The following is a 22801-nucleotide window of genomic DNA, read 5'->3' as shown; positions in this document are numbered from 1 at the left end:
TCCCGAAGGAAGCTAATTTCTGGATGAGCGACACGGTAGAAAGAAGAAAACGACGCTAACAATGTTCCGTTTAACGTGGATCTTTCCTAGGATCGTAAACTCCGGTCCCTAAATTGGTTTCAGAACACAAAGAATATTTAACATTACTAATTTTTACTTTTACTGTTTGAAAAGTAACTCTAGTAACTTTGTTTGAATTTTTACCTGCTGGAATAATGATGAATAATGAATACACACGGTTAACGAACAATGTGTTACAGTTATTTTCGATCTCAAGAAACGTAATGTTCGGAAAAATGTTTTTACTATGTTAATAGATTGAAGTCGTAACAAACTTTTGATTATAACAATATAGAGAAAAACCTAAAAATCTTTGGAAACGTGTTTTTCATGCACAAAAACAAGAAAAAACAGTTTAGAGTAATTTCATTCTTCCGCGACTTTTCCCCAGATTCTAAAACAGAAGAAGCGAGTTCATACATACTTAGAATCTTTGGACAAGCCCGTTATTTTGGATCTTCTTTTCCTTTTTAGGAAATACAAATTATGATGACCTTGTGCAGCTACAGTGACTTTCCATACTTATCTACACTTACACTATTCTAGATTTCAGTGCAATTAACATAGAAATTATTTATATGTGTAATATTCAACAGTTCAGCACTGATCGTTTTCTAAAACTACACGACGTATCCAGAGAAAAGATTGGTTGTCAATTTCAGTTAATGCAAAACTAATGAATTAAATATTTTTTTTTGAGTTATAACGAATTGTACAGACTGAATGATGCCAATAATTGCAGGAATTCTAAACAATAATGATATGAACCACTGCTGTGCAGACGCACATCTACAACGCTTAGCATAAGCGAGCACTTCACTTCTCCCGCGTAATCCCACCAGTGAAACCCTTAGTCTATTCATCACCCAAAATACGCGTTCCTCTCAAGCCTTTTCCCATCAAAGTCATGCTATTGGCTTACTCTCCCGTCCTTTTTAATCCAAGAAACTATAATATCGCTAAGGCACAACGACAGAAACGCTCACATTGCATTATAATGTGTCTAACATGTGCGGCTCAGGTGAAGAACACCCATATAGATTCAGAAGCATTCCTGTACAATTTTAAAATTCGATTAGACTATTAATCTATCCATCTTTAGGTTTCTGTGGTCGAAAGCATCCTCCAACTACTTTTAAATGCCACTTCCCATCCATGTTTTGCAGATATCCTGAATGTTCCTTGCACATATGTAATCCTCTTACAGTATACCTTCTACGAATCCGAAGAGTCAATTTTACAAATTTTCCCATGTCTTATTCCGTCTATTATACAATACATATTTTCGTCGAATGAGAGGTACAGCCTGCTTTTCTTTCCTTCCTTCTTTTGATAATAATGCATGGAAATCTCAATTTAGAAAAAAAAAACTCAGATACCTATCGCATCCGTTACCTAGAAATTTTAATGATAAGAAATGGTAGTTGTTGTATTTTTTCTTCACATCAAGGTGATTCTTCATAGTTTGATGCTCATACATAGCAGATACAAAACGACTGTTGTTACAGCTCTTCTCTTTGTTCAGTTCCGGCAATGTTGATATTTCCGCGAATTACCTTTGAAAAATCCAAAAATCGCGTTTGAGTTCCTGTGGCATAGCAAAGCGTGGAACATCATTAGTGCTCGAAAAAAAGGTGAAAAAACCTCCGGTCATTCAGCGAAACGCTACATCAACCTTGCATTATATCATATGACTCATGAGACGGGTGTGGCGCGGTTGGTTAGGGGCCCGTTGTAGCCCACGGTCGAGGGTTCGAAACGGCTCTAGTGCAAACCAAGCATTTCATTCCCCGGGGTAGATAAATTGCTACCAGACTTGTCTGGGAGGATAAAAACATTGAATTTATTATCGGCTGGCCCCCGCAAGTCATTGTATAGGTCAACACGCGTTCCAAAAAACCTCAACGATTACGAATTTCAGTAAAACCCGCTGGCCCATCCCAATTGAACTACGTATCCGTCAGTGGCTTTATCCTTTATCCTTTTTATATGAAGCATCGCCACCATACACTTCAAAAATATGCTGTCGTCCAGCACAACGTTAAATCCCATACCCTGAGAGGTCAAACGCCAGAGAGAGTCATGGAATCTTCGGCAACAAATATCCGTCTCGTAACGTTGAACTGCAGGTTGCTGTCAAGCTAGCTCCAACACGCTGTTCAGACTTCTGCGATATCTGCATGCACCGTTAGCTCTATTGCCTATCATCAGTATCAACAATTACACCATCTATTGCAGCGATGTTGACAAAAGTGAAGTTGGAGGCTGTCAAATAGCTGTGAAGAACCCAATAGCTGTGAGGAATGACGCAACAACTTGATAGAGGCGTTTAGAACAAGATGCGCCTTTGTACGATTGCGCGATTGCAGAGAACTCAAACTGGATGGTATATGCTCACCACCTACGGAAACCGCTGCGACAACAACGCGTTTCACGATGAAAATACGTTGGTATCCAGGATATCAAGCCAGCAGGCGGTAATTGTCGGATTAGATGCGAATGCAAACATGGAACTTGAACATCAATCTTGAACAATCCTATGTTTGGGAAATTGTTCTATCCCTCGAAGTAAACATCGGACAAGGGAAGCCGTCTCATAAACATTCGCAAGTAGACGAAACTCGTCTCAGCATCCCCGTTTAAAGGCAGCATACCACGAATCTGAGGTGGTGCGGATTTCAGCTTGAGTATACGTAAACGGGGTCGTGGATTATGGAGACGGGGGTAGTTCCGCTCATCTCTCCCTGCATCGCTGTAAACAGCCGCTTCCAGAATGATGTTGCTGTTGTTGTTGAATGCTTGAACGACGTCATCTATTGCAACGCTCTGCTCCTTGCGCCGCCTCCGCTCTGCGATTCGTCGAAAATCAATTCGGACTGCCCCGATAAGCAGTGAAGGACGCTATGCGTGCAAGGGACATCGTACAAAACAGCATTCAAGGGCCGGCTGTTAGCAGTGATTCAGGGAGAGATGAGCGGAACCACTCCGGTCTCCATAATATATGACCCCGTATACGGATACTCCACGTGAAACCCGTACCACCCCAAATTCGTGGTTTGCTGCCTTTAAGACAAATCATCGACGTCATCAGCTTTCTTCAAAAGAGACAAAGCTATTCACGTCAAAAGCGCAGCGAAGGCGGAAGACGCCGACTCTTAAGCTTCAACTCAATTACGTTCCTTTGTCAAACATCCGAAAATCAAGAGCTATCTGGGACCTCGACTTCGACAACTGCCCAGTTCTTCTAAGCTTGATGGTACAGTTCCAGAAGAGGAGTCGTGAAGTTTCACATCAATCGAAAGTCAACATGGAAAATCTGAAAGCCGACGAATGCAGAAAAAAGTTCCGTAAAAGAAAGTCGGTCGATATTGGATTACGAACCAAGAGGAGAGTGGATAGAGCTGACTCTTTCACTGAGTGCATTCAAGACGCTGACAAGAAAACGCTCCCAATTTTAGCGCCGAGAAAAAAGATCACCTTTGCATCTGCGAAGACAAATCCGCGAGCAGTTCTGTATGTTTAGCCCCCACAATTGGTAACTTCAGTTAGAAGCGCCTGAGAAGGAGTTTGCGTCGTCAGCTGAAACGTGATCTTCAGAACGAATGGACCTCAAAAGCAAAGGAGTTTGAAACGAAGTGGGAAGATAAGAACACGAGAAAAGCCTATGCTCTGTTGAGGCAGTATAGCGGCTTGATGGAGAGGTGTTCTTCGGTCCTAAACATGGGTAATGGAATCGCTCTCAGGAGGCAACCCATCTGGAGGGAACATTTAAACACCTTGCTGAAACGGCGGGCGCCATCCGTCTCTAAGCTTGTGCACGCACAACAACCAACAGACACCAAGATCAGCGAAGAAGCAACGACGGAGTCGGAGATTCTGGTCTGTACCCATAAAATGAAGAATGGAAAGGCTGGCGGAGACGATGGAATTAGCGCGGAAGTGCTGATATCTCTTCATCCTTCTGGGATTCGTGAGATGACGAAGATCAACCATTCAATATGGAATGACGAAAGACAAGAAGTTATCCGTCACGGAATCCAGCAGGTATTGAGAAATATCACTGCTGACTGTAATGTACAAGGTGTTAGAGCGAATCATGCTGGATCAGCTAACCAATCCCCGCGAGGAAACTAGCTGCGACAAGCGAGCCGGCTTTCGCGCTGGTCGATCGACGATTGATAAGGTTTTGTTGCGAGGAGATTGACTGAAGTATGGTAGCTGTGTTAGAAGCCTCTACAGTTAGCCTTCCTAGATTTGGAAGCCGGTTTCGACTCTCCTCATCGAGGTCATTTTTTCAAAGCGCCGATTGTATTTCAGGAAGGTTCATTCGCATAATCGAAGACATGAATAGAAGATCAGCTGCCGCTCTTCAAACACCAACCCGACCTCTCTTGTTCAACTTTTCCGTCGATATCATCAACATAAGGGCGGGTGTTGAGCAGCGGTTAGAGGTTTCGCTTCCTGCACGATCGATCGGGAGGTTCGAATCCGCCCTAGCGCTCACCAAGCCTTTCATCCCCCCGGGATCGATAAATTGGTACCAGACTTGTCTGGGAGGATAAAACACTGACTTGACACATAGCCATCGCAAGTCACTGTAGGCCAGTTACACGTTCGTAAACCTCAAACGATTCTGAATTGAAGTGAACGTGAGGACGCATCACAGGCGGATTGATCGACGCCAGACACTTTATACTTTAATCATGAACATGTACTAAGAACAGTTGAACAACGTTCTCGATGCCTTAGCACCATTTGGACGTCTCTTGGTCGATCTCGAGTAGGCAGACGATGTAGTGATATTCGCTTCAAGCAGGGCGAAGTTGCAACATGTCATTTACCTTGTAATTAGCTGCAACATACAGTTTACGTCCCCGCCCTGATAAATGTAAGCAGATGTAGGTTTTCGCGACACCTTCTGCTGGAATCAGGGTGAACGGACAGCCAACTGAACTTGTAGACGAGTTCTGTTACTTGAGTTGCACGCTGAAAAACGACGGCAGGTACGAGAGATATTCAGCAAAGATGAGCTGAGGCCAGCTCTGCATTTGAATTCTTAACGATGTGCTTTTGGTCGACCTCCAACGCCAACGAAGTAATGCTGCGAGTCTACTTATCCGCAATTAGCCCTATCATGATGTACGAATCGTAGACTTGGGCAGCGCTGTTGAAGGTGATGGAGAAGCTTAACTGCATGGAAAGAAAGCTAATTAGACCACCGTTATGCTACTTTTGGCTGATGGTGTGCCACAAGGAAGAACTTTACTCGGAAGTAGATGTGGTATACCGACAGATCACCTGGAAAATATCAACGTCTTGTCTAGCCTTCTGAAGTAGTCACAGAAAACCGTCTTTGCTTCATTAGTCACGTTGTAAGAGGATCATCTGATCATCTTGTCCAGGTTGTCCTGAGGATGCCTCAAAACTCAGTCTGGAGAAAGCCTCCTGGTCGTAAGGGAAATTCCCGTAGGAGTTAAAGGAAGATCTGGGGAAGCTTCTCGTTTGCAGGCAGTTCAGGTGAAACGCAGAGTCTCGCCGATTATGGAATAGCGACGGAAGGATGGATTCTATGCCAGCTCTAGTTGAAGTTCGAATACGATGGGATGGCATATATCTGAGAGGGACACACCGAGGCAAAGTTGCGGATAGGGGCGTTAGACCATGACACCTACTCTCCGATTACGTCATTTAAGTCATATAAAGCATTGCTTCAGACATACATTTTCTTTTCAGACTCAATTTTTACAGGAACAGGGTGACGTCCGTAGATGTTGTTGAGCTCAAAAATCCAAGGTAGCTGATTTCAGTCTGTAGGAGAAAGGTTTTCTGCAGACGATCACGGTGTCCATAATCCGAGCTCTCTTGAGGACGACTTTGAGAACTGTGTTGTGTTTGCCGATAGATCTAACAGTCGAAAAAGGCAGCAGTTCCATCCAGTGCACCAGTGAGGGTGTCGATTTGTTACTGGAAGATGCTAGGTGCAAGCATCGCTGGTAAAAACAGACTATTGAAAACGATAATTCTTCTATGCGTGATGAAAGTCAGAAGCGGCCGTTTTCATTCACTTGCATGTGTGGTTACGGCTTCGGCGAAGTGGAGTTGAGAGAAAAAGCGTCCTCTTTCCAGCTTGGCAAAAATGTCCTCAATCGCAAGAAGCAGGTGTTGGTGCTTGTTGTTCGTGCATCTTAAACACGAGATGTGATTACCGAAGGAAAGGGTGATACTATGAAATTCTTCGCTAACCATTTCTTAAACAACACTTTTCCGTCTTTCAACGTATTCCTTTCCTTCCAAAGCCTCAATGCGACTCTTCCATTGAACAAAGAATTTCTGAAAATCATTTTCTATAAGCTCCATCACGACTATAGTGATCATCGTATCAACGTTTGAAATCCTAAAAAAACAGTCATATCGCTGCTTACTTCCACCTCCTAATCTTTTGGAATTTTGATAGGACGAAATTTAAAATTCTCCGACTTTTTTTGGATTTTTCCCATCAAATTTTGAAAAAACCAGATGGTCCGGAAAGGAGAAACTTGTAAATAGGAGCTCTCTTGGTTCCCCATCCGAATATATGGGTGATTATCTAGAACGCCATTCCATCTTTCTGGAAAGGGAAAGCATGCTAAAATCCCAATTTTTGCTCGCGTGCTGAAAAGTATGTGATTTTCAATAAAATTCAAAAACTCAGAGTAACTTAGCGTGAAGCAAATCATCTTCCAGCATGTTGCAGCTGAGATTATCCTATCAGATGCCGAACAAGTTGATTCACAGTTTTTCGAAATTTCTGATGGAACAAAGATGGGAAAAATGCAATTTTTCCCCCATCTTTCTTCCATCAAAATTCTAGAAAACAACCAGGAAGTGGAAAAAAACAGTGAAATGACTGTTTTGTAGGGCAAACCTTCTTCTCTGAAAAGCCACCTAAAATTTCTGTTTTGGTCCTCTTATGACGAAATTATTCGCGATCTTCCAGACCTAGCAATGTGCACAGACTCTGAGTTTTTATGGTGGGTGTCAAACTTGAGTCGTCCCACTGTCATATTGTAGGTACAGAATGTTGATATTTTTGGAATTTTTTAGTCGTTTTTCTCTAATTTGACCTATGCACCTGAGTCTCCTCTTTTTTCATCATATTAAGTGCTTTAACCACCATTTCAAAATAATTCATAGATTTCAGAAAAAATAGGACAGAATAAAAATGGAAACATTTTAATATCAATAACTCAACAAATTTGCTTCTTCTACTACTTGGTGTTTCTTCGCTTCTGTCAGGTACCGAATTTCACATTTGCCTATTGTTCCTCGGCTAATTTTCGATTTTTCTTTTTCGATACACCGAAATTTCCAATATATTGAATTGGCAGCAACCGAGAGCTGTCGCAGGAGTGTTGGAAGAGAAGAAGAAGAAGAAAAAAAAAGAAAGGTGGGAGGGGGTCGCATGATCCCATCAGGACCGAGCTAACCTTCTGCATGAAGTTGGCGGTTCCATAGACAGGAGCACATGCTGACAACACCGGACCACTCGACGTACACTATCAGTGCACATGAATTCAATCGCGACTTTCTGCAGATAAAGAAATTTTACACAGTTCAGCCACCGACGTGTGTCACGGAAAATCTCACACAGTTTGCATCGTTCCATACCCTCTCTGTTCTGATGGAAGTACGCATGTTCGCTAGCCACTGTTTCACTCGCAAAGTTATAGCGGTCAAGCCGAACAATTTGTGGGCACGTTCAAGCGAGGACTCGCGACGTTGACGTGGTCGGAACCGTCATTCAACGCTTTCCAAACCTTCTCGATGGCTTACTTTTCAACGCAATGCTCGTCTGCAACGAAATACCTCTCACCTACCAAAAATCTACTGAGACGACTTATACAAACAATGACCTGATGACTTTGCCTGCACAAGTCAACGTACGAGTACGAAGCTTCAGAAATTCACTTTAACAGTCACAATATGCACGTCATCGGAACTTCACAATCAAGGACGGGATATACGTCAAGGACTATCGTGAACGAAAGAACTTTTGAACATCTGGACTCATCATCTGACGAATCGGAAGCTATATACATCGCGTATTTTGCATAGAGTTACTGTGAACTCCACACACCAATAGGATACGATTACGACACGATGCTGTATTTAGCAACGAACTGCAATTCCGCTGTACGTATCCGACTTCGAACCATTTAGCTATATCCAGAGCCGCCGAGGAAACACCGTCGGTAAAACTCGTTCCACAGCGACACTCGTCTCGGTTCCGAAGCGGTTTCCTCAGCTTACGCACGGATACAGGGAAGAAGACCACATTTTTGAGATAACTGAAAGGCGCCATACCATGAATATGACGTGGTGGGAGAACCCGCGGGAGAACTTAGGGATGGGGTTGCAAATTTCGGGGTCCGGGGTATTTCCTCACTTCTCCCTAATCGTCGTAAAAAAAAACGGCGTGGACTACGCTTTAGTTCCTACAAGAGACCTTAGAACGTTCCACTCTGTACACGTTTCGTTCCCCTCAGAAGCATATTCTTTACTTTTACTTGAGTAGGGTGGTGTGAAGAGTGTTTAATCCTCGACCGCCCACTCGTAGACGCGGCGCGTGCACAAGTGTGGAGGATTACAACTGAAATCGTCGTAAAAAGGGGTGCCTCCTAAATAGTGTAAACATTTCTCGCAAAAGCTCGTCCTTTGCTGGTTCCGGCACAACTATATTCTGGTTCTAATCAAAGCTTCAACATAACTGTACGACGATAACAAGAGGTGTGCCACACCCAAATGATAGAAGAACTCTTCATTATAGGTGAGATGGTTGTTAGAAAGACTAGACAAACAATAAAAATCACGGCGGGATCTAAACTAGAAACTGGAGCTCATGAAAAACAGTTCTAATGAATCAAGACACTGAAAAATATCGAACATCAGTACAGTTATGAATTACCATTCACAAAGTCATAACTCTAACATATACATCGCAACATATACAATTTTCAACGGTGAAACAAGAGAAATAAAGAACTTCATGATCATCGGGAGTTATAAGTATTTCATTCGCAACCGGGAATTATATATGGCAAGTAAGCCGCAAAAAAAGTAAACAAAATAGAAATGTATACAAACGACTTTAAAAACAACCTGAAGATAGGGTCGTCAGCCCAAGAAAAACCCATGTGCAATGTATCAAACAAACGAAACAACAGAGCTACATAAAATAAAACTGTTAATCTCCATCACTGATGATTTTCGTACGCTTCTCAGCAGGAGGATCAGTGTCATGATTTTCCTCGTTTTTTTCTAGTGAACTCGCATCTGGGACAATACGGTTAACTCCAACCGGGTTAGTTACCTGCGAACGTGAAACAGCAGATGAAACAGCCGGCAAAGCAACTCCAATAGGAGAAAATCCTGAACCTGTAACTACCAATATTAGTTACTGCTAGATCCAAGAAAGTGCATGAATACATATCCTCCATTTTTCTTAAGCTTCGCAAATGAGCTGGATATATTCATGAAATCAACAAATAATCTTGTGAGAAAACAGTATCTTACACCGAGAAATGTGTGTACAAAAATCAAAGCGAAAAATAAATAAAAAAATAAGAGACACTTGATCATTCTATTTTATCTGCGTTTGAAGCACCGTTCAAGGAAAACGCGGGTATTGTTAGCAGCAAAGTACCCACGGATAGTCAAACATTTCAATCAATAAAGTAGGAAATTATAGATATTTCAAAAGAATGGAATACACTTTCCGTCAATGTACTCTTTTTGCAGTGTTATACTTATATGATGGTAAAGTTTTTTTTTTTACGTTAACGACAAAGGAAATGGGTCTTATGCACGTATAAACTGCCACTCGCTGGAATAGTGCGGGGAGTTTTGTTTAGAATTAATTTAACGAAATTGTAGTGAAAAACTATGACACCACATACATATCAGCACATGATCAACACCATATTATGGCGCACAACTCCAATGACAAATTCTAAAAAAGAAGACAATTTTCTATTTCAGAAAAAAAATAAAACGACTAGTGCATAGAAAGAACACCCATTCACCGTCTTCAAAAGAGCTGCGTGGAACCTGTGGCAGCGTAGTTGGAGGGGAAAGCTCTCGGAACTCTCGAGCATTTTCCATTCTAGCGCGAGCTTGTTGAAAAATGGGATCGATCGGACGGGAAGAATAGTCAACCTGGAATCAGAACTTTGTGACTGCATGTGTGAATTTTTTTTTCGTAAATGCATCGCTTAAAATATACTAAAATTAAATAACACTCACAGCTCGACCATTTGCGTCTAGCCCTATTGGAAGGCCATTTGTATTAAGTGTAGACTTGATATTACTCATACAATTGCTCAAGTACGTCATCATCAAAATAGGGGCTAGCTAAAACGTTAAGTGAGAACTCTCTGTATTCGTCCTTGCACAACTAAACCAATACGTACCGCTGGCTTATCGTCTAAATCTTTCCGGTCGCCTCCATGCACAGGCGCAGTAATAGTCGAGGGCTCAGCAGATACTTGAAACGAAAATGTCTTTAAGAGCAGCGGTAATACAGAATCGCAACGAAAGCTTTTTGAAAGAATTTGGAATGCCGCGAAAAAAAAAATAAATTTCCTCAAAACTTGAAAATAGCAGTCTTTCCGCGAAAATAAATAAGAACTAACCTTTGGAGGCTCCCTCCTCCGCCGAGCTAACAATGTCACATTTTGCAATTCCAATAGGATTGGATACGCTAAAGAATTTTGAGGAAACTACTCAGGTTCTTTATGCACATGAACATAAAGACAACAAAATCACACCTTTTCTTTCGACTTGCATTGAAGGCTTCAGTGAAATGCTGCTCTGAAACTTGGAATAACGTCTGCGACACAGGAACTACATCATCCGCTGTCAATGCAGGTGTTGCGGGAGCGCTATTCTAAAAACAAACCCAATGTAATGAGAGGCTTAGTCTTCGCCTTTAAAAATAAGACAAAGAAGTTATAGAAAAAAAAGTTTCAGGAGTGCAGAGCTAGGGAAGAAGGGAAAGTTTAATTCCATCTATCACAATTATTTGTGACGACCCCTTACATATGTAGTCGGCTCTAGATAAAACAAGGCAAAACTTGAGCTTCAAGCTAAGATGCACTTTAGGTGAACTACGAAGCAATTTACCTACCTATCGTTAGCGCATCATTGATAGAAATGAATGATGATATAAGGAGTTGCCATTATCTCCCCAAACTGATCATTGCTATGATAAAGGTAATTGCAAGCTAGGGCAATTAGAGTGAACCTCACAGCCCCATGCTTGTTGCTGCAGGAGGCTACGTATTGAGTCATATGAGGTACAACAAAACAAGAAAATCCTAGAAAGTGCTATTTTCAAACCATAGCGAGAACCAGATATCTGCATACAGCAATTTTCTGTGATGATTTGATAGTTTCAGATTACTGGTTAATAGGGGATAAAACATTCATATGCATCTACTACGATTAATATGCGCATAAAACAATTCGAAAGACGAAATAAGGAAAATAAAACCGAAATTTCGGAAGCAGCAAATGTAGGTAAGTGCGGGTAACTGAAGCGATGAACATAATAGGGATCAGTCTCGGCTCGATAGCTTTGGCTGTATCAATCTCTTGGAAGCCATGCTGCACAGCGTAGATGATGCCACAGACCGAAATGAATATACTAAATGCACGTCACTGAAAGCTCTTTCAAACATTATGCAAAAATGGGAACTTTTGCTCAAAGTGACTGTCCTCGACGAACCCTGTTATGGCTGCAAGTTTGTTATAACTTCGTCGTTTTCAAAATTACTGTTCGCATAGAAAGTAAGTTAGGATCCCAGGCAAAGGTGAGACAGAGAAAAGAAAGAAGCGGAACAACGGTAACTGACTACCTGTGGGGTTGTTCGCGATCCTACAAAATTTGAGGATGACCCATTTTCACGAGCACTTTGAGGGCGGCCTGCACTAATCACTTGTGAAGCAGTCCGTCCTTGAATACATTGATCACGAGGCACAGGCGGAGAAGTTTGCGCCTAATTTAGTACAAAGATCAGGGAAGAGAACAAAGATGGAGTAAAGATATTGCCAAAATTTCGCCAATAAAGATGAACAATCATTTTGCATAAGCAATCCGTGTTCCCAAGAAGGTAGGGAAACAACTGACACTTCGTGTATAACAAGAACAGTAAAACGTATACTTGCAACTTACCTGCTGATGAACAAAGGTGGAAGGATTGGAGTCAATAACGTTAGTTCCTACATCAGCTGGCGCTCTCGGAGGGCTCGGATCGACTGGAGGCGGCCGCGGAGATAACGCTGCATCCTGGCTACCGCCACCAACAGCAACTGGTTTCAAAACCTGAGCGAAACTATTTTCTACCTTAAGTAAAGTGAAGCAAATACATACGATCGAAATCTAAAAAATGAACCTCGCCAGTAGTTGGCGAGACATATTGGTGTAGCCCAACACTTCCTTGTTGTTGCAGCACGTGCACATCCACTTCAGGTTTCTCATTTTGACCTGAAAATAAACTGAGCTTTTAACGTAGTGAGTACTATTGACCATACTCAACTACGAAGACAAGAACAGAATAAGTACGGCAAGAAAGAATCAAACGTATGTTTAGATTTTTATGATAGGGTAGGGGTTCGAGGAAGAACTGCACTGAACGGTGTCATTGCGAATGAAAACAGCAGCAGACCAACGTAACTACTACATAAAGGATAAACAGGATAAAGTGCACGGCGCTGATGAACCCTTAGGGGAGGGATCCTTGGGGATGCGCCTTTGCGTTCCACTTCAATTCAGAATCATCTGAGGTTAGTAAACCCGCGTGCAGCCTTACAAAGACTTGCAGAAACTATCGTCGTGCGTCAGATCAGTGTTTTATTCTCCCAGACAAGCTCTGTACAAATTTACCGATCCTGGAGAGTTTGGTTGGCACTAGGAAAAATTCATCACCGATTGTGCAGTCAAAGTAGAACTTCTCACTGACTGCGGTACAACCGCCCTAACTGCCACATAAGAACATTTAAATTACATACAATTATCAAAAGCCAGACATAATAAGATAAGTGATCTATATTTAAAAAAAAAGAACAATTCCTACCGGTGGTAACCGCAGAAAGGGCTTGTTGAAGATAGTAAGCTTGTTGCTCTGCCGCAGCTGTGTTGGGTGGGATCTGCTTGTGCGGATTAATAGAAGATGCAGCAGAATACGATGTTGCAGCAACATTTGAAGCATTTCCACTGGAGAACAGAGGCTGCCGAATTAGCTGGAAATCTAGTTTTAGAAGGAGGGTTCAAAGATAAACGTTGTTGACTTTGGAGAGTCTGAATCCACCAGAACATTGAGCTATTACTAGCATATTTTCAACAACCTAGTCTTACCTTTGACCCCAACTGAAAGACTATTGAACCTGAAATTTACTGAATCCAAACCTCATATAAAAAATAACCTGATTTCTAAGGGAGCATCTGAGCAACAATGGATTACTAAGGAAACAAACTAATTTAAGCCAGATGTGATTGATCACTCCTCACTCGAAAGTGTGGGGGATTCTGAGACGATAACTGTGGAATCAAATGCATAAATCCTGATTTATACACATAGCGTTTACAACGCTACTTTTCACTAGTTTCATATGCCATTGCAATGCCTAAGGTCGTGTCATGTGAAAATGTTGTGGTGCCGTTTTGCTACATCCTCGTACATTTGACTTCCTTTCACGTGTATTTCCCAACAATATCTGACCAAAATAGCTCAGGATAGTTGTGTGATACCACTTTTTTCCCTGTCTCCTACACATCGTGACAGGATAAACTTCGTTATAACCAAAACCAATGTCATCGTGATCACGAAGCTGCCTTTTAAAAAGAATGTAGAAAAAAATATGGAAGAAGAGAACGGAACGAAACGATAGTGGGCAAAATCCTGAGCTAAGATATTCTCATCTGCAGAGTTTCATTTGTTATACATTTTTGTTACAGTTGCTTATAATGTTGTTGTATTTTCACAACAAACAAAAGTGGAACAAAAACCAAGAGATGTTGCAAAGTTAAATAATTTTGTTTTTGATTTTTTTTTGAGGTTGTTACATACAGCTATTTTGTAGAAGACTTCGGAAGATAATAGAAAGAGATTGAGTGAGATTTTGCTGTGAATCAAAAGTCACACATCGAGAAGAAAACGATCTTCATCTGCTGCAGTCTGCTGAAGGTCGCTTTGACATAATCTACAATCTCTCAAAAGTTTTACCGTATCAAATTCAGTTTCTGCTATACCTGAAAACGCCAGATTGTACCCACTGGAAAAGTTACTAATATATAATAGTATCTTTCTGTTGTGTTAGAATGACTCCCTTGATTCCCACAGCAAAATTCCACAATTTTTGTTTGCTGTTCGATCGCGAATTTTCCCATAACTTCTTGCGAAAGCCTTTCTCATAAAATGTACGGATAACGACTTAGCAGAAACTGTAAAGAAATAAAAGAATCGAATGTTGCAAGCCGTGATTTATTTCTCCGCTAAATATGCTTTACTCAAATTTAACCTAGTACCTGAGCACACACGGAAACACTACTTGATGACACAACTCAAAATTCTTTCAAAAGCTTCTCTCGCTTTGAGTCCAAGAGTTATCGAGCTTGCAAAGGATAAATACAAAAATCAAATTTTGAGTCTGACGAGGAAAGTTTAGAAGCGATATGGATGTTACCAACCTGTCCACTCTGGACCGACGCCGAAGCAGAGATGGGGCATTGGGCAGCCATTTGCAAAAGGTCAGCGTGTAAAGGAATTACAGAGTTGCTGTAAGAGGGATGTGATCTATCAGGCAATCGCACTGATGCTGCAGCAGCAAGTAATTGAGCTTGTTGCGCCAAATGATGTGATTGTGCCTGTCTGAAATGCAGTGAGTTCTTCCGCGTTTGATCATAGAAAATATGACAACTACCGAAGCAGTGCGTGAGCTTGCGAGCCCGCAATTCCAAGCTGACTCAGGTATTGATCCATTGTCCTCGGAACGCCAACCTGTGTTTCCGCAGAGAGCTGAAACAAGACTACAGAGGATAAAAAATTCCACAGTACAATAAACATAGCCTATTTTCTGAAAGAAAAGAGAGTTAACTATGGTATATAAAGACGATCAGTTATGACTTCATACAATGTATTTCCCTCAGTACGTTAGCGAATTGAATGACATAGTACTTCCGCGCTCACACTGGATTAAAGTGCACTTACACAAAGTTACTTAGTCAAAGGCAATATATCACGAAATTGACAATGGGGTTTCTGTCGGAAAATATACCCGTCGGGTTCTAGATTACGAGCGTGAGGTGGCTGCACTTGATTCTCCTGTATCTTCCTGGAAAATGACGTGGGAAATGGCCTTAGTTCTCAAGGAGTAGGTTAAAACACGCCACCTCTGCACACGCACCGGGTCTACTAGCGACCGGTCAAAAATCAATGAGCTCTCCTCATCAGCCTATTCAAGTAAAACCTTGCTGCTTGATTGCTGATACATTGAGCAAAGCCAAGCTCCTACTCCTAATTTACACCCCAACTCCATATTGAGAGAGAGACATCGTCAATTTCGTGATATGCTGCCCTTAGCCGATCTCATCTCATCTGTATCAACGTAATTTCTACAGTGCATATAAAGATAAAGTCATCTTGATCAGCTTGAGTTCCGTTATTCTCTGAATCTGTTCTTTGAATTTGTGCCAGTAATTCCTCCATTGGTTCCGATTGCGTGCGAGAGTCGCCCAGTTATTTATCCAATCGCAAGGGAGATGAAAAGCATCAAAATTTTCTTTCAAGGACTTCAAACAAGAAGTCTGAAATTAGGGTCGGTGGTGTTTCTGTAGTACGTTTAATATCGCGTAAAACCCAATCGCTCACTACGCTAATAAAACGGTTGTGGTTGAATCGCATCAAAGCGGCCCACATTATTTTAATCGCCTTGACAAGTGCGGCGGCGTTTCTTATCTTCTATCGCCAAGATGAAACCTTGAATCACCTCTCCAACCTGTGTGACACGGGATGTTCCAAGTATCCCGTTCCTAGAAGCTTTCGATTGGGCGTCTAATGACGCTGGCTACATTTTCTCCCTGTCTGCGAAGATTTCTCAAGCAAACGTACGGTGTTGTTAAGGAGGTGATTACGGAGCCGAGGACTTCCGGTTTTCTTTACTACATTCTCGATGCTGTTATACGCACCACAAGCCGCTCGTTTCTCCCTGTCTAGCCAGCACGTTCTTCATTTCGCTAGATATACACCTAGGGCTGCCCGCAGAGTTCACAGCCGCGCGGCTGTGAACTCTGCGTGCAGCCTAAATATTCATAGCACGTTCGATCGGATATATTCATTCCGTTGAGTGTAAATGAGACCCATCCGTTTTTCACAAACATCGTCTTCTGCAGGTTCGGCCGAAATTTTCACATGATTCTTTGAATTCGGCTGGCATTCGTTCCGCCTGGCTGATACTAGACATTTTGAGAACGTTGCCACCGACTAAATGAGCTGTCAAACATCATCTTTCACTCGCATGTCGTCCCTTCCAGCTTTCGCAATGCGTTCTCGAGAGTGGCAGCGAATATTTTAGGTGAGATCGTATGATCCTGTCGAAGCCCTCTCTTCAAATCGATGATGTTTTTTCAGGAATGGCGGAATTCCGGTCGTAAAGTTACTGTGTATCCAATACTTTTCAATCTTGTTAGAAATCACTCTTGTAAATGACGGATAATAAGCAGATAGGGCGATAGTTGCCAATGTCATGTGGATCTCTCTTCTTGTACAACAACAAGGTAGTGCTGCTCTTGCACTATTTAGGAACCTTGGATTCCGAAAGGTAACGAATAAAGAGTCTCGCCAGTGTTGATAAGAACTAGTAGAAGATTCTTCAGATGTTCGGATCTTATCCTGTTAGGACCGGGTGCCATATGTTCGTCTTGCCCTCAGATGGTGATGAGGCACGTGGACATGGCTGTCGAAGTGATCAAAGTAGAAGTCGTGAATGATTTTCTCCACTCCCCTTCTCGATGCAATGGCTGTTCTATTTAGATTCCGGAGAGCATTCATCTTCGTGTAGCAATTGGCGAACGTTTGACAGGAATAGCGAATGCTTCTTCGCGCCTCTGTACCTTCAACCAACACTTCTGCTCTTATCCCTTTGAGGTCTTCTTTAATTGCCTCTGGCCAAGCCCTTGCGATCTCAAACGTGCTCGAGGTGTAGCTCTAGAGTTTCCGCAGGCAGGCGACCTTGGTAGTTTTAGGACTCCCGCTTTCCCCGTTACAGTCCTTGAAATGTTGTGCAAACCGATCATATTCGTCATTGTTGCTGTCCATTGCGATATCCAAAAGTCGACCGGCGAAGAGGTCTCAGTTCACCTTTGAATTTTGCGATCCTCTATTTCCGTGTGAAGAAAAATCATTCTCGAAGGTCCGATTCTATAAAGATTTTTGGTACAACGGCGACAACAGTCATGCAAAACCTAGTACTGACGATGATGTGGTCAATTTCACTCCCATATCCAGTGTAAAAAGAGGGCTTATGAAAGTTTCGTCGATGGTTTCTTCCGCTAAGGTAAACTCGAAAGGCTTCTACCCTGCTTGCTCCATTGTAGGCCCGATGTAAAGTTCATTACCACATCCAAGTTTATGAGGTCGCCGGCCAAGTCTTCTATTGTCGTATACTGCCAAGAACAATTCTCTTCACTGAGTGGCATCGTCTCGACTCGGTCAATACGATGAACTCGCACTTAGTCTTCCTGGCTGACATGATCAGATCTTCAATGGCCGTTTCCGAAGCAAGTGCACGTACACTACATGTACAAATTACCATTCCAGTCCTTTTCCGTTTCGGCATTTCTGAAACCCGTCGTTTCCTTCTCTTTTCTTTTCAACATGTGTACCATATACCAACCAATAGGATTTAGTAGAGTACGTGATATAATGATGGAATTGAAAATGCATGAACAGTCTACTTACAACTCCGGCGAGTTGAAGAACGTGGGACAGATTGGCTTGCGTTGGTACATTTGCCGCTGCAGAAGAGACTGCCACATGCGCCAATTTCTCCTGATAAAGCTGAGTAGCTGCCAAGGAGCGAGAATATTGCACACCAAGGTTGAAGAAAAATCTGAAAAAAAAAAAAAAAAAAAACTATCTAACATAGGTGCACTTCGAAGCAAAATTTTTTTATATACGAACATGTTTAACACTACAAAATTAATTACCTGAAAAGGATGTGAAAGATAGCGAGGAAAAAAGCTCAAAAGTGCAATAAAAAGATTTAAGTTTCAACTAGATGAACACACTGCGAGCAGTCATTCCCAAAACGCATTTACACCAGTAATACTCGAATGAATATAACTGCATAGCGCTGCGCTACGTAAAATAGATATTTTCCCAACGGGACCTCACCTACAGAAAAATTGACATAAGTTCCAAAAGATCATTGAGCAAAACACCTTTAGTAACGGTCCCTTCGTCCGTAAAAGTTTCCAGGAAGTCTTGATGGCCTTCTAGCACACGAACCTCCCCCTTACTCGCTTGAATCGCCAGTACTTCAGTCACCTTCTCTATTTATAAGAAGAGAAGTGTGACTTACTATGTAAAGCAGGAAGTTGTTCGTCTATCTGTCCGTCCAACGCGAAATCCCATCCTCCTATGTAAAGGAATGCAAATTTGCAAAGCAAATGAAAATTTCACATCAACCCTGAATTGGACTTCCTGTTGCACCCAAATTCACAAGTATTTTCTCCTTAGGTGTATACAGTAGCGGCCAAAAATCAATTGACAAACGGTTTTTCGAGGTTTCCCTCCTCTGAAAATCGCTCAATCGTCTCGAAACTTGCACCAGTTATTTCTATCGCGTTCTTTAACCTTAGAAAAGAATATTATCAATCAGGTTAAATCAGGATCCAAAAAAATTATCGATTATTCGATTCTATTGAAACAAGCGAAAAATCACGTAGTCCGTTTATTTGAACAAAAAACTTGATAACAACTTTCAATAACCAGAATATCTTAAAAATAACAAAATAGCAGCCCTAGTACTTCGTTGCAAAACTTTTAGCATTAATAGAGTAATAGAGATTAGTAGAGATTAATAGAATAATAATTTTTCTAAATAGAGAATTTTTCTCCCCTAAACACGTTCGGTTTAATCCTAGATTCTTTTTGTATAACCATCATTCTTTTTTTAACATTCTAACTATTTTCACACAACTGTGTTAATCATTTAATTTACCTTTAATCTTTTCATCGTTTTTCTTTTTCCTTAACACTTCAATCTACATTTCTATCATCTGTTACCTTAAACCCTATACTTTGCCGTTTTGATCATTTTTCTCTGGCATTTTAACCACCTAACTAATCCTTTTCTTTTCGCCTGCTGCTGTGAGCGTTTAGGTTGTCGATAACTCCTTGGTAGGTCAAATATAGATTAAATCATGCCAGTTAGATCCACTCGCGTCATAAAAAAAACAAGCTGCACTTTCGTCGCAGTCTAATCCTCGTGGTGAGACTAGCACGGCAGAATGTTCACAAACAATTGAAACAAACTACAACGAATTATCAGCAGCAGAATTGATCAGCGCTATCGCTGAACGAAACAAGGACCCGGTTATAAGTAAGATGCTAGCAGCACTTTCTGAAAAAGTTAGGATGGATTTCGCCGAACAGTTTGAAGCGGACAAGCGCTCGCGAAGCGTAGTAATCAGTGGACTCCCTGACTCGGGGTCTTCAGAGAGACTGGACAACCTGGAGGAAAAAGTCAACGATATTTTGCTTGCTTTAAATGTGAGCTGTCGTCCAGTTGATCTATACCGGATGGGTAAACCTAATGCTTCACATCCACGCCTAGTAAAAGTCGTTTTTTCCCCTCAGTTCTACTGGCGTCGAGCGCTTGCTAATGCGCGCCTTCTTCGCGGTGCAGGTTTTCCCAATGTTTATATCCGCAGAAGTATGACACCTGATGAAAGGAAACGAGAGTATGAACTGAGACAAGAAGCACGCGAGCGTAACAGAGGAAAAAGTCAGCGGGAGTGGGTGGTTTACCGTGGCGAACTAAGGCACATCTCGGACATTAAGCGAAACACATCGGGAAACGCGTAAAGCCGCACGGCGCTTCTTCAACACTAAAATCATATTTATTTAATGCGCGCAGTCTCGTCAATAAAATTCATCACTTACAAATGTTCCTCTGCTTGTACAAACCGGATCTAATTTTTATTACTGAAACTTGGTTAACCACTAAAATTTTGGACTCTGAGCTCGTTGGTAACCTGCCCTATAATGTCTACCGTTCGGACCGATCCATGAGAAGAGGAGGTGGGGTGTGCGTTCTTGTCAAGGCATTTATTAGTGCTCAAATCGTTACTGGTGACAACGATCTTAAAGCTGACTTACTCTCCGCTGAAATTTTGTGTGCTGATGATTTGACGCAACTTCGTTTTATACTCGTATACCGACCTCCAAATAGTTCTGCTGCTGATGATAAAAAACTTGTAGACGTACTTAGCGATCTTGCGGTTATGAATCATCAAACTATTATTCTCGGGGACTTCAATCTACATATAGATTGGATTAACTCCGTAGCTTTCAACTCATCTTCATCGCTTTTCTTAGATTTTTTCACCAGTGCTGATTTCGTGCAAAATGTGAATCTGCCTACCCACTCTGATAAGGTTCTTGACATCCTCCTTACACCTAGCGCCTACACTCTAGATGTTGAGCTTCTTCCACCCCTAGCCTCATCCGACCACGCAATTGTCCATTTCGAAACACCTGTATCTATGTCAGCTCCAAGAATTCCGTTTCCTAACTTTTTCGCGGCTGACTACCTTTCCTTAAACGATTGCTTTTCTGGTGTTGACTGGTTTACTCTATTCAATCAATATTCTTCATGTTCGGACATTTATCGCAGATTCTGCAAGAAGGTTTATGAGGGTCTTGCAAAATTTGTTCCTTTTCGATTTCCTCGCCCCTTTTGTTCGAATCTTCCACCTCAGCTGAAAGCCTTAATCTCTCAGAAATAACGTCTTTTTGAGGAGCTAAACCATCCTTTACATAACCCGCTGTACAAGAAAGTATGTTCTGACATTGACTTCCACATGAAAAGATATCTTCGTTATCGAGAGCGCCACTTAGTGCACAGCAAATCCATGAAGCCCTTTTATTTGTACTTAAGGCATAAAATGAAAGGCAATGGAAAACTTCCTGGTCTTACAGATCAAACAGGAGTTACTTATATCAGAGATGCTGATAAAGCTAATGCCCTAGCCTTGCATTTTGCCAGTGTGTTTTCTTCAGAGTGCAGTAATAATACTCCAGAAATTGTTGGCATTGGTCCTATCCAACAGCAGTGCCGTGCCATATTTTTCCATCCTTCAGATATCTACAAATATCTCAAGTCTCTCAAACCGTCGGTCAGTGAAACATATGACGGAATCCCGCCAATTGTATATAAGGAGTGTGCTGCTACTTTATATTGTCCTCTAGCCCATATCTTTAACATCTCTATGCTATTAGGTGAAGTTCCGGAGGTGTGGAAAAGCGCCATAGTTACAGCAATTCCTAAGTCCCCAGGTACTAATCTGCTGAGCAACTATCGTCCTATTAGCTTATTACCAACGCCAGTCAAAATTATGGAAAAGATTATCAGGGATAAACTGTTGTCTTGGCTAAAGAAGTTTCATCTGATTCCCGCTCAACAACATGGGTTTGTCGGTGGAGCTTCGACATCTACTAATCTAATTGATAGTATTTTTGACTGGTCCTTAGCTTGCAATCAAGGTAAATCGATTGATATAATATACGTTGACCTGTCTAAAGCCTTCGATAAAGTATGCCACTCTAAATTAATTGCTAAGCTTAAGTACTTCGGAATAACGGGCCATATTATAGATTGGATGATCTCGTATCTTAATATGAGAAGTATGACAGTCAAAGTTGGCCACAAATACTCAGCCAAGTTCCCTTGCAGAAGTGGAGTTCCACAAGGAGGAGTTCTCTCCCCTCTCTTGTTTCTCATCTACACTATCGACTTACCTAATGTTATCAGAACCTCTTCTCACGTCAGTGTCCAAATGTACGCTGATGACATTAAGATTTACGGCATATACGATGACGAGAACTACCTCGAAGTACGCAATGCACTTCAGACATCACTAGCTAAAATGTCCGACTGGGCCTCCAAATGGGATCTGCGCATTAACCACGACAAGTCTCTGGTTATGCATATAGGTAAAGGGAATGTGGCTGAGTATAGTATGAATGGAGTAGCTCTTAAAATTTGTAAATCTGTAAGAGACTTAGGAATTTTTGTGGATTATAACCTCAACTTCACAGAACATATTGATCATATTGTAAGGAAAGCATACTCGGCCCTTTTTCGACTATTCCGCATTGTTCACACCTCTAATCCAACTATTCTCACTCGTCTATACAAATCGTTCGTCTTACCTCATCTTGAATATGGCTCTCAAATTTGGAGCCCTTCAAAGAAAAAAATATATAGCAAAGCTCGAAAAGGTGCAAGAGACTTTTACGCGTATGTTATGCAGAAGAATGTCAACAGACTTAGCGGTGAATAGCTACAAGGATCGTCTCAAAAAATTAGGTATGAGCAGTTTGAGGAACAGACGTATACACGCCGATCTAATCTTGTGTTTTCGGATCCTCAGAAATGAAACCAAATTAACGCCAAGCAAGTATTGGTGCTTCAGACCTAC

The 22801-nt window shown here is 41.7% G+C and overlaps 5 protein-coding genes across 7 annotated transcripts in view; 4 read left to right on the top strand and 1 right to left on the bottom strand.

Moving 5' to 3' along the window:
- Positions 1–3061: 3061 nt before the first annotated feature.
- On the top strand, positions 3062–3583 carry RB195_021972 (uncharacterized protein; the record flags this gene model as incomplete). Its single annotated transcript, XM_064208933.1, has 1 exon — positions 3062–3583. The coding sequence occupies one exon, from the start codon at positions 3062–3064 to the stop codon at positions 3581–3583; it is 522 nt and encodes a 173-aa protein (XP_064064814.1).
- A 170-nt stretch (positions 3584–3753) lies between these two features.
- RB195_021971 (uncharacterized protein) lies at positions 3754–4194 on the top strand (the record flags this gene model as incomplete). 2 transcript variants are annotated; one of them, XM_064208931.1, is made up of 1 exon in its annotated part: positions 3754–4194. In XM_064208931.1, the coding sequence occupies one exon, from the start codon at positions 3754–3756 to the stop codon at positions 4192–4194; it is 441 nt and encodes a 146-aa protein (XP_064064812.1). The 2 variants fall into 2 exon arrangements, with proteins under 2 accessions (XP_064064812.1, XP_064064813.1); XM_064208932.1 differs by having other exon boundaries at positions 3781–4194.
- Positions 4195–9283: 5089 nt separating this feature from the next.
- RB195_021967 (uncharacterized protein) overlaps positions 9284–22801 on the bottom strand; it is a gene marked incomplete at both ends in the record, with an annotated part of 29957 nt that continues 16439 nt past the window's right edge. The window contains 14 exons of one of the 2 annotated variants that reach the window (XM_064208927.1): positions 9284–9474; positions 10122–10254; positions 10342–10449; positions 10509–10582; positions 10731–10798; positions 10866–10984; positions 11955–12095; positions 12272–12421; positions 12492–12583; positions 13173–13338; positions 14786–14966; positions 15019–15113; positions 18054–18204; positions 18489–18523. In XM_064208927.1, coding sequence (XP_064064811.1) covers positions 9284–9474; positions 10122–10254; positions 10342–10449; positions 10509–10582; positions 10731–10798; positions 10866–10984; positions 11955–12095; positions 12272–12421; positions 12492–12583; positions 13173–13338; positions 14786–14966; positions 15019–15113; positions 18054–18204; positions 18489–18523 — 1704 coding nt within the window. Of the gene's footprint in view, positions 9475–10121; positions 10255–10341; positions 10450–10508; positions 10583–10730; positions 10799–10865; positions 10985–11954; positions 12096–12271; positions 12422–12491; positions 12584–13172; positions 13339–14785; positions 14967–15018; positions 15114–18053; positions 18205–18488; positions 18524–22801 lie in introns of those variants that run through there. The other variant, XM_013444752.2, reaches the window with a different exon arrangement.
- RB195_021970 (uncharacterized protein) lies at positions 19734–20183 on the top strand (the record flags this gene model as incomplete). Its single annotated transcript, XM_064208930.1, has 1 exon — positions 19734–20183. One exon carries the CDS (start codon positions 19734–19736, stop codon positions 20181–20183), a length of 450 nt encoding a protein of 149 aa, XP_064064810.1.
- Positions 20264–22801, top strand: part of RB195_021969 (uncharacterized protein) — a gene marked incomplete at both ends in the record, with an annotated part of 6522 nt that continues 3984 nt past the window's right edge. Inside the window, 2 exons of the mRNA XM_064208929.1 lie at positions 20264–21007; positions 21119–22655. Of these exons, the coding sequence (XP_064064809.1) occupies positions 20264–21007; positions 21119–22655 (2281 nt within the window). The remainder of the gene's footprint in view (positions 21008–21118; positions 22656–22801) is intronic.

The sequence above is a fragment of the Necator americanus genome, chromosome X (assembly GCF_031761385.1).
Source record: "Necator americanus strain Aroian chromosome X, whole genome shotgun sequence".
Classification (NCBI taxonomy): domain Eukaryota; kingdom Metazoa; phylum Nematoda; class Chromadorea; order Rhabditida; family Ancylostomatidae; genus Necator; species Necator americanus.
The sequence above is the reverse complement of the archived record's forward strand: the minus strand, read 5'-3'. Positions and strand labels throughout refer to the sequence as shown.